This window comes from Pleurodeles waltl, chromosome 3_1 (genome assembly GCF_031143425.1).
Source record: "Pleurodeles waltl isolate 20211129_DDA chromosome 3_1, aPleWal1.hap1.20221129, whole genome shotgun sequence".
Lineage (NCBI taxonomy): Eukaryota > Metazoa > Chordata > Amphibia > Caudata > Salamandridae > Pleurodeles > Pleurodeles waltl.
In genome coordinates this window covers 1279508265-1279520265 of record NC_090440.1, presented here as the reverse complement: position 1 = coordinate 1279520265, position 12001 = coordinate 1279508265, and the positions used below count along the sequence as shown (strand labels likewise).

At 45.7% G+C, this 12001-nt stretch overlaps 1 protein-coding gene across 3 annotated transcripts in view; it reads right to left on the bottom strand.

The window, feature by feature from the left end:
- The window catches only part of PTPN4 (protein tyrosine phosphatase non-receptor type 4), a 975501-nt gene that overhangs the window by 677557 nt on the left and 285943 nt on the right, over positions 1–12001 (bottom strand). For all 3 annotated transcript variants that reach the window (XM_069224613.1, XM_069224612.1, XM_069224614.1), the window contains exon 11: positions 11577–11640. In XM_069224613.1, coding sequence (XP_069080714.1) covers positions 11577–11640 — 64 coding nt within the window. The remainder of the gene's footprint in view (positions 1–11576; positions 11641–12001) is intronic.

Below are 12001 nucleotides of genomic sequence, written 5' to 3'. Positions count from 1 at the left end.
TCTGAAAACAACTGGCTAATATAAATGGAAATCCGATTCTGAATGAACTGAGAGTTCGTACTGAGGATAACACTGTCTGCCGTGAATCGTAGGAAAGGTTGCTTGATGGTGTAAGCCTGTATATCGCTCACCCTTTTTACGGAAGTAAGAGCCAAAAGTATTGCTGTTTTCCAGGTAAGATACTTTAGTTCAGATCTGTGTATCGGTTCAAATGGTGGCTTCATTAGCTGCCCTAGGACTACGTTCAGATACCACACTGGCAGGGGTTTCCTACCTGGTGGAAAGGCCCTGAAGAGTCCTTTGATTAATCTTTTAATTATTCGAGAAAAGCTCAGGGATGACGCGTTATTGGTGCGTGTAAAGAGTGCAATCGCAGCCAGGTGTACCTTTATTGCTGAATGAGAGACTTTAGATTTTCCTAGGTGCAGTATGTATAAAATAATCTGTTCTGGGGGTGCTTTGAGTGGGTGAATGTTTGAGGACTTGCACCAAAGACAGAAGCGCTTCCACTTGAGCTTATAGGTTTTGTTTGTTGCCTCTGCTCTTGCGTTGGCCAGTATTTCTCTGCAGTCCGCTGGAATGACTAGAGATGCGGTCTCATTGTATTCAGGAGCCAGGCTGAAAAGTGTAGCGATGCAGAGTCCGGATGCTCTATCTGGCTCTTGTTCATTGTCCACAGATCTGCTGTCAACTTGAGATGCCAGTGAGGCTGCTCTGAGAGGAGAAGGAGTTCGGTGAACCAGTACTGCCTGGGCCATCTGGGGGCTATCAGAAGGAGCGGGCAGGGTTCTCTCTTCATTTTGTTTATTACCCTTGGGATCAATGGAATCAGTGGAAAGGCATAGGAATATACTCCTGACCATTACATCGAAAATGCATTCCCCCATGATCCCTCTTGGGGATGCCAGCTTGCAAAGTACAGGCATTTCTTGTTCTCCCTCGTTGCAAACAGGTCGAGCTTCGGCCTTCCTCAGCACTGGAACAGCTTTTATCCTGTGCTTATCAAGTTCCCAGTCATGGTATGGATTAGTGGTCCTGCTTAACAGATTGTGCACTCCTGGTACAAGTTCTGCTTTTATGAATATGCAATGTTGAAGCGCCCAGTCCCAGATGTCTTGAGCAGAGAGCGTCTGAGAATGTGTTCCTCCTTGTTTGTTCAGATAGAACATACTGGTTGTATTGTCTGTTCAAATGAGGACCGACGAGCCCGTGATGTTGGGAAGAAAGGTTTGCAATGTTACTTCCACTTATCCTCAAGTCCTGAAGGTCTGCTACCCAGCCTTCTAGCGATGCATCGGTTATGATAAAATCTGGTGGCTTGTGTAAGTATCCGAGCCATGTCGACGGAGATGAACATCAGGTCAGCACTGCAGCCCTGGAGCCGGAGAAGAGTTCCAGAAGGTGTCCCACGCTGGAATGAAGATTGTCGGTGAGTTGCTGAAAGGGGCAACATCAAAATTCTTTTCTGTGGAACGGGCACACAGAATACCGGGTAGACAGCAAGCCCCGGGGTGGCCTCCTCGACCGATTATAGCACGCTTCCTTAATTATAGGGATCGTGACATGATACTGCAACACTTTCGGAACAGTGGCCCGGTGAGGCACGAGGGGGCTTCCATAACAGCCTACCCAGACTTTACTGCAGAAGTGCAGCGCCTGCAATATTCCTACCTGAAAATCAAGCAAAGGCTACGTGAGCATAACTTCAAACTTCACCAGCTCGCAGGAGGTCTAAGAGGAAGTCGGGAGCGCAGCCCACCAAGACACAGGCAGCTGCGGAAAGAGCAAGGGCACGCAGGGATGCGACGATACACAATCAAAACTCGTTCGCGCCGATCCAAGCTGCCTCGCAGGCGCACACAGATTCAACTATTGTGGGAGTGACGAAGGGACCGATGGTCACGCCAAGCACTGCAGATGAGCTGTACTGACTGAACAATCATTTTCGGGTCCTGTGCTGACCTAGTACGAAACTTTGGCCGTACCTGTAGCATTAGACTGAATACCCTTGATTGAGGTATAGTGAAGTGTGCATATAGTAAAATGACATTCAGTGGTCCAGATGTTTGGAACCGAGAGGATTGAAGTGGTTCCAAGAATCTTTGTGTTGGCAAGACTCTCGCACCTCATACTTGGGGGAGCCGTGTGATATTGCGACTGTGGCTGGTGTGGGCATTGTTCAGACTACCCTTTATCCGACACTGGGGGTCCCAGAGCGGGCTCCACATGATTATCACCATGTCCCCACAGATGGAATCCACAAGGAAGAAGTTTTCTTGCAATCATTACATGTTTTTAGGGTCGAGCCTGCGTTGCATGCGCTCACGCATGCGTATCGCAGCGAGACGCTTTAGTGTTTAGAAAAGGGCTCGGAGCCCTGTCAACATCACGTCAGTGTTTTTTATTGGTTCGTGGGCTTGCCTAATAAAATCTGCTTGCTTTCATTAGTCGAAGGCATGCATAAGTCATGCCTTTTCCAGTAGCTAGCCCTCCTCGAGCGCAGAGACCAAGTACAGAAAACATGCAAGGCTCGCTGTTTTCCATCGGGCTCGTGGACTTCTTTTTCTCTAATTTACGAGCGCGATCTCGCTTGGCAGAAGTCGAGCGCTTTACATAGTTAATTTCACTTTTTCGGGTTATGTACATAAACGCACTTTTGCCCAATAGGTGAAAAGTCGGGTTAGGAGTTTACAAAGCGATCAGCTCTAACATGAGCAAACACGAGACCCGTTGCATTGCAAATGCTTGTTTTCTTATGTTATTGTTAGTGGTAATACTAGGCGTGCCTGAACGCCATCATATTTTGGGTTTGAGATTGCTGTTGGGGGGATAGGGGATTATATTAAATATGTTTTGTTGGGTCACAACACATGTTAGTAAATTTGTCAAGTGAGTATATTTTCCAGAGCAGCGGATGGGCATTCCCCTTTAGGAGCTGTGCATATGATACGACGAATATGACTGTATTGTTTATTGCGTAATGGGTACACACAGACCACACACAATGCATGAATATAATATTATAGCATGGAACGTACGCGGAATGGCAATGCCAGGTAGGAGGTACCGTATATATGCTTGTCTCAGGTGTTGGGAGGTGCACTTTGCCATACTGCAGGAAACGCACTCGTTGGGTGGTGACTTACAGGCTCTGAGGAAGCGCTTGCGTGGTCAGGTATATGGTACGCCCTCTTCGGCCTATGCGAGGGGAGTGTTGGTGTGGATAGCGCCCGGGATACCCTATGTGCAACATAAAGAGTAGATGTAGGTGGCAGATATATAGTGCTGGAGGGGCTATTGGACGGCAAGCCGCTAATCTAGTGCGGATTTATGCTCCTAATAGTGCGCTGGGTAAATTCTTCCAGGTGCTGACTCCTGCTTTGTTGACTGACCCAGCTGTGTCTGCCATATAGGGCGGGCCTTTAATTGTGTCCCGGATGTGTTGGTAGATCGTTCATCCCCGCCACTGAAAGGAGAAGCGAACAAGTGAAACTCTACTTTGCTGACAGCTTGGGCTAGAGACACCGCAGTGTATGACATATAGCGCATAGGACACCCAACACATAGGGAAAATTCTTTTTATTCCGCGTTACATGATATACACACCAGAATCGACTTGTTATGAGGGACTCCTTCTGTGTGCTCTTTGATCAAGACCTCTGGTTATTTAAGAATAAGTTAGCTAAGACAGTGTCAGACCATTCCCCCTTGCTGTAGACTGTCAAATGGGGAGAATGTGTTCTGCAATACCCACCTGGCGTCTGAGAAACGAGGCCCTGCTAGACACTCTATTCAGAGAGGACTTAAATACCTGCATTAAGAATTACTGGGAATTAAATGCTGGGTCCCCTGATTTGAGAGTCACAGAATGGGATGCACGTAAGGTTGTGGTGAGGGGACACTGCCTTTCCGCTTCCTGGGGGGTGCGCCCCTCGCTACACGTCGAAGTTGTCACCTTAGAGAGAGATATGCGTGCACTGGAAATTGGAAATAGCAGTCACTCAACATAAGGTGCCGTCTGAACCCCCTAGGTGCGAAACGTAAGGTGTATGAGGAGGCAGATCAGTGCATCCACAGGCATGATTATAACTACCATCTTACGCATCTGCATACGGAGGGGAGGCTCTTGGCATGGCTGTTACGTGAGGAACGGCAACACACTCCAATCGGGGCTATATGTCTGACTGATGGGACAGTGGTGTCCTCGCAAGAGGCAATTAATGATGCCTTTAAAGATAATTACATGGGGCTATATCGGCAACAACCAGCATGTGATATTCAGCAGCTGTAGTCCTTCCTTAGTGAGGCACCGCTCGTGAAGTTGACGGCGCTACACATGGCGGCGATCAACGAGCCCCTCAAACCGGAAGGAATTGCAGTGGCTATAACACAAATAGGTCGTAATAAAACTCCCAGTGTAGAAAAGTATTATGCCACCTATGCTCAGCATCTATTGTGTCCTTTGTTGTCCACGTTTGAGGAGGATGGAATCCGAGGGTTATTCCCAGCATCCCAGAGAGAGGCGTTAATGGTAGTGTTCCCTAAGCCTGGCCGAGATCCCATGGATGTGAAATCATACAGACCGCTGTCTCTCCTTATTTTAGATTGTAAAATCTTAGGTAAAGTGTTGGTGAATAGACTCACCCCGGTTATACACACTCTAATCCATGAAGATTAAAAGCAGCTTCATACCTAGGCGAAATACGCTCTTAAACATCCGAAGATTATTAAGCATTATGGGCGATACTCCTAAAGAAGCGTATGAAAATGTGGCCGTGTCCCTAGACATAGAAAATGCATTTAATACCTGGGCTGGGATTTCCTGTTCGCCACGCTGCGTTGCATGGGATTTGGACCGGGCTTTGTGCGTTGGTTGCAGACTCTGTATGCTGACCCCACCGCTAGGGTTGAGACAGGAGGAATAATATCAGAAAGCTTCACCATAGGCAGAGGAACTAGACAGGGATGTCCACTGTCACCCTTTTTTGGTTGCTCTTGCAATGGAGCCACTGGCTGCTAGGTTTCGTGCCAAAGCAGCGCAGTGGAGGATATATCGTATGGGGACATATAACATATCACTATATGCAGATGACGCATTGATATATTTAGAGAGGGATTGGACCACCCTCCCTGACGTGATGTCCTTGTTGGATTTGTATGGAACAATTTCGGATCTGCGGGTTAATTGGTCCAAACCCTGCTTGTTTCCTATGGTGGAATTGCCTATGAAGAGGAGGGAGGTGCTTCCTTCAAGTAGGCCGAAGTGGTGCTTAGACACTTAAATATTTGGGAGTGCAAATATATAATTCAACTGATGATATGAGGGATGGTAACCTGGGACGTACGCTTTGCGCTAGTTCTGGTGTTCACTTCCTCTTTCTCGCCTGGGAAGGGTGGCAGTGGCAAACATACTGATTTTATCAAGGCTCCTTTATTACTTTGTAGCGCTACCTACAGTTGTCCAAGAGCTTCTTTCGTGACCTTAATAGATTGCTGCTGGAGCTCATCTGGGGTCGTGATAAGCCCCGAGCCGCTCTCAGTACCTTGCAACGCCCATTATGTGAAGGTGGGCTGGGAGCACCAAACTTTGAACAGTATTATGCGGCAGCACAACTGCAATGGCCACTATATTGGTTGAACAGGCATGAATTGTCCGAGGCAGCATGGGTGCGTGCGCAGTTGAGAGGTGTTCCCATCTTCACGTGGCTTACCGATCGCATGGTGCAACATGTGAACGACAATTATCTATTGTTGGCAGCACGTGTCTGCTGGCGGAGATGTATACAGGGGGGAAAACCTTGCTCTCTATATTCCCCTCTCATACCACTGGGCCATATACCAGGAAGCACACAGCCACTCAAACATCATTGCCTAACACTGTGGGTGGAGGCAGGAGGAAAGGCCATGGGAGATTGCTTTGACCATGGTACATTGATGTCTTTTGAAACTATCAGATCTGACCTCGGTGAGTTCAGGACAATTTATGACGTTTTATGCTATATGCCACCGGATTAAAAAGACATGGATGCAGGGGGACCAGGAACCTAAGACTTCTCCTGCTCTACACTCATTACTTTCAGAGAGTGCCCAGAAAAAAGTAATCATTAATTTATATAAAGCTCTAACTACCGTGATCGTGGATAGCGTGGGGGCGGCGGGATGCAGCTGGAACTCAGTCCTCCCCAAACCCTTGTCCTTTGAGGAGTGGTCTGTGGCCCTTCAGCAGGTACAGAGTGTGTCAAGGAACCCTAGGTTCCGCTTTATTCAATTTAATTTTATACACCAGACGTATTTGTCCCGATCTCTTATTCAGTGCATGTACCCTGCGTCTGCATCGGCGTGCCCTCGTTGTGGTCTCTATGCAGTGCACTTTTATCATATGGTATGGGACTGTGGCCCATTGCAGGGGGCCTGGCTTGATGTGGTAGCAGAGGTGACTGACATTACAGAACACGTGTTTCTGTCGGAAACAGAGTCTTGTCTGTTAGGATATGAACTAGAGTTAAGAAACAAACACATTCTTAAGTTTGCTGACTTGGAGTTCATCATGTATAAGTGGTTGATTGCCATGAACTGGAAGGCGTCTAGAGTGCTGGAGATATCTAGTTGGCGCGCCCCGACATTGCTGTGGGCGCGAGTAGAAGCACAAGTGTTGCGAACCCCCCTCGGCACAGGGGGCATGCACACACAGGCTATGACATATGGGAAGTGCTGGTGACTAAACTGGAAACAAAGAATGACCAGCGCCCACCACGATTCATTACAATGCGAAACTAACACTTATAGGGCTTGCATTTGTTACGTTTTCCAGAGAGAGGAGAAGAACATCACGTTGGTGGTGGAAGAGGTTACACTATTATTGCGCACACCTTATTGAAGTCAAAACTGACCTGCTGACATATTTCACCAGCTGATTGAGCACTAAAGAGGATAGATTAGCTACAGCGGAATACATGCTTGTAGTGTTCTGCGGCGGTTAACATGACAAAGCATGTGGAATAGATTTGGTGCGCTCATAGTACTTAACAGTATCACATGTTATGGCAATACACCATGTCGTTAAATATTGATTGTACTGTCCGTTGTTTAGGAAATGCCTTGATAAGTAAATATGTGAACTGCTGCTCTGCTAGTTTCTGGAATGTGTAATGTACCGACCCAGTTTCTGTACTTGCAAATTCAAGCTGTGTTGAAAACAATAAAAAACAGATAAAAAAAATATTGAAAAAAAATGGCATACCTGACCTAATAAAACTTGTAGTTTAGAAAAAAAAAAATAATGCTGGGGGACCTCTGAGGAGCCCCCGGAGTGCATGGAATCATACTTCAAATACTTGCAATAGTACTAGGGTATGATTCAGACATGTTTGATACCAAACACGCCCAGGTTCGGAGTTACCACTGTGTAGCTGGACACAGGTAATGAACTATGTCCAGTAGATGCATAAAATGGCGTTCCCGCACTCACAAATTCAAGGAAAATTGATCTGGAGTTTGTGGGGACACCTTTGCTAATGCAGGCGTGCCCTCACACACAGGTACCTGCACCCTGCCCTCTGGTCTGAGAGGGCCTACTATAAGGGGGACCTATAGTGACCTGGTGCAGTGACCTGTCGTGAAAACGGGTGCATGCACCTGTTTCACGCAGACTGCAACGGCAGGCCTGCAGAACCAGTTAGATGGGCTCCTATTGGGTGGCAGAATAACTGCTGCAGCCCAAAGGGGTCCCCTGGAACTGCAATGCCATGGGTACCTAGGTACTATATACTAGGGCCTTACATATGGGGGGTGGGGGGGAGAGGGGGGGCGGAATGCCAATTGTGGGAATAAAAAGGTACAGTTACCACGTTAGAAGGAAGAAAGCATAACCACTGGGGTCCTGGTTAGCAGAATTCCAGTAGACACAGTCAAACACACTGACAACAGGCAGAAAATGGGGGTAACCACACCAAGAAAAGGGCACTTTCCTACATTCAGGAATTGTAACATGTTATGTAGGGTAACCATATAAAAAGTTTGTTTCTTTATAAAAACTGTTTAACTTCCGAAGGTCTCGTATTGGATGCCATTCCCCGAGGGCTTCTTGACAAGAAGAAACATGAGTGGAATCCTATTCCTCTCTGTTGTTTTGGAAAGGTCTCCAGCGCTCCTTTCCTTATCATGCTGGATAATTCTTTTAACAGTTGTTTCAATCGAGGCAGTGGTGGGCCTGAGGGTGGTTTTTGGAGAAATTCTTGTGAGTGTCCTCTCAAAATGACCTCTAGAACCCTCTTGTCGGAGGTTAGACTGGATCATTGTCGGAAATAATGTACTATGCGTCTTCCGATTTAAAACTGTGAGGAGGCAGTTGGTATACATTGGAAGTCACAATTTTCTACTGTCTCTGTCCCTTCTTTCCTCTGGAAGGCTGTTTATATGCTGAGGCTGGAGGTTGTCTATACTGCTGCTGTTGTACGTACTGTTGACTGTACTGTGGAGACTGGATCTGCCTATATAGTTGGAAGCCTGCTCAAATTGAGTAATTTCCCCTTCCTTTACCTCCTCGAAAAGGATGCTTACGGAACTGAAGGGTGCCTAAGGACCTGGCTGTGTCAGTGTCTGTTTTCTTTGATTGTAGGGCATCATCTATATGTTTGCCAAACAAGGACTCTCCACCAAATGGCATATCCAGGATCCTTGTTTGGACTTCCGGGCGGAAGGAGGTCGATTGTAACCATCCCTGCCTACGCAGCAGTGCAGATCACGCTAATTGTCTGAAACCTGTAGTGGAGATGTCTATGGCGCAGTCGATCATCTCTGCTGACACCTGCTCGCCCTCCTGTAAGATATTACGTGCTTCCGTCTTAGCATCTTCAAGCAGTAAGTCGATGTACGGGCTATATTCGACCGCATTTGGCAGTCATAGCGGGCTATAATGGCCAGCAAATTTGCTGCTTTAACTGTAGTGGCTGCCATCGTGGAGAATCTCTTTCCGATACTATCCAGCCTGCGCCCATCTTTGTCTGGAGGAGATGAAATTGGTGCAGAGGGTTTTTTTCAGCATCACTGTGCAGCTTGCCACGCTACTGAGTCCGATCTTGGCTGACCTATGAGGCAAGATGGTGAGTTGTCTGGGGCCTTCTATTTTTTTTGTCCAGCCGTGGAATGAGCAGAGATGCAGTGGCTGGGTTCTTCATGGCTTTTACACACTCCTCCCAAATAAAGTCCGCTATAGGTATGGCCCTTGCAGATTTTTTTGCTTGTTCTTTAAAAAGTCATAAAGAAAACAATCTGTTTCTTTAGTTAACAATGGCAGTTCAAATCTTTTAGCTGCACAGTTCATTAAATTGTAGAAGCCTCAAATACCTCCGGGTGGAGAATCCACTAGTGCCGTCTGTGGTGGAGAAAAAGTGGGAACAAGGTAGTCATCCCTATCGTCTTAATGAGTTGGTGTGTCCCTGATTTCGCCGTCTATTCTGTCCTCATCTGACGAGGGCACATCTTCTATCATGGGTTGTGTTAAGTTAGAAGCGACCTCTTGTGCGGAGGTGATGGGTGTGGTAACCAATGAAATGGGCCTCGCCAACGGAACAGGTGTTTGAAAAAGTTGCGCTAGTGGTGGAACTTGCGTTATAGGTGTTGCAGGAAGTGGAGACAGAAACCAGTATTAGTCTTGAAGCATACTCTGATGAATCGTTACTAGAGATGCTGGCGAAGGAAGAGATTGTTCCTGGTGAAATTCTGTACACTCCTGTTGCATCTGTTGTGTTTGGTCAGCTGAACCAGAATACTCCTGGAAGGGTTCATTGTTGTCATCAAAGTCTTGACATTTCACTTTTAGCTGTGATGGGCTACTAGCTGCGCAAAAAGGTCCATCATTATCAAATGCACCATCATCATCGATGAGGTAAATAGGAGGGTAAGGCAGGACCTTACTTGGTGACGTATGCATAGGCAGAAATACGGAATCTGATGATCTGATTTTCAGTGGTATGAGGGATAGGTGAAACAGTAGAATAATGTAGTCTCGTCGACGATTTCGCTAGTAAGTTCTTTTGCACCGACGGTAAAGCTATTGTCGACAATGGTGTCGCTGTAATTCCTGGATCTGGGATGGTAGTCGATGGGACCGTCGACGGAGTCGTAGTCAACGAGACAGCCACCGTCGACAGTGTGGTAGTTGATGGAAGCTTAGACGATGTTGCCTTCTTTGTGGCATTGCCTTCTTCGTCGATGTGGCCCTCATCGACAAGCTCTTGGTCGACATCATCGACAAGGTTATAGCATATTGTTCTTGTGCCATCTACGGTGTGTGTACAAACAAGGAACTGGAGTAGGTCGCAATCGATAGGGCATCAGACGAGCAGCGTTTGATAGCCTTCCCCGCTACAATCGTCATCAGGCACAGTGGAGACGATGCCGTAATTATAGGAGAACTTGGTGAAGTAAAGTTAAGCGTTACGGTCGTCATTGTTACGGTCGATGATGACGTCCATGAGCGCGTCAACTGAGGTTTATTCGTCGCCGCTGAATCTGATTTTTTTATTCTCAACATTGACGGAGCAAACTATGAGGCATCTTTAAGAACAGTTTCCTTCCGAGAAGGAGTAGTCGGCAGAGACTTAGCTAAGTGTTGTTTGGAGGTTGATCTTTGTACCGCCTCTCCTGGCCACTGACAGTATGTTTGGATTTTTTACTGACTTTTGCCTCTGAAAAATGTTTTTCTTCAATTCTCGGTCTCTCACTTGAAAGTTGTAGCCTGTGAGGAATTATCACTGTCCTCCTCAGATAAAGGATATTCCCTGGTCTTAAGTTTCTGCAGCCACAATAAAAGTCTACCTTCTCTGTCCTTTAAAGTTTTTTGAGAGAAAGTTCATGTGATTTTACAGTCTTTTACCTTATGATGCGGATATAAACAATAAATACATTGCTTATGAGGATCCTCTGAGTGGTCTTTTCTTCTCACAGGTGTCACGAGGGCCTGAAAAGGCTTTTTTTTTTTCTTTGAAATATGGGACATATCTATTACGGTTGTAGTAATAATTCCTAAAGAAAGAAGTAGTTCTTATAATTCTGAGAGGAAAAAAACAGGTAGTTGAGCAGAGCACAAGGAAAGTCCCTTCACACGACGTGCGGTAGAAAATCTGCGGGAAACTACGTATGTTGGGAGTGTTCTAGAGGATGCTGGCATCTGACTGGTCATAGATCAAGTTTATTCCTTTTTTTAAAAAGGAAGTAGATAGGCTATTAAACAGAATGTGCATTACCATTATAGCCCATGGTACTAACATGTACTGCTTTATAAGGTTACCGTGGAACTCCCACTTCAATGACGGGGCATATTCAAGCATGTGAATCTACATACTGTTAAGGACAAAAAGGCATTTGTTTACAGTTTGTACCCACTGCCAAACATTTTGACAGGCAATACAGTATGAATATAAATATTGTATCAATAAAGAGTAAGAATCCAATTGTGACCATGGTATGCAATCTAAATAATTGAGGCAAACTATCTTTAACATTAATGTACATGTACAGTAGTTATATTTCTACAGGATATTTTTAATTGTCTTAGGTAACAGGATGACACTCACCACTTCCTTCCTCAGTTGAATGAAAAACTGTTTACACTTGAAAGATATTTTCACAATCTTCAACCTAAACAAAAAGAAAAGCAAAACATACAAAAGGTCGAAAATATTTTGGACAGTGATAATACATCAGCCTTTAAAGTTCCAGAGGATTACATTCTCTTAACCTTCAAATCCAACTAAATAATACATTTCAAATGCTCAGGAAAATACCACATGTAGAAAATTGATTAAAGTAAGTAACAGAGAAAAACTATATACCCCTAATAGGCAGGCATTTCACAAGATGATCTGGAGGTTACAACACAAGACATTAAGACTTGTGGGTTTTTGGCTTGAGGTATAACAGCTGCATGTGAAAAACAAACACCACTGATGTAAATGTACACCTAATGTAAATGTACACCTCCTCTCCAACTAATAGAGTC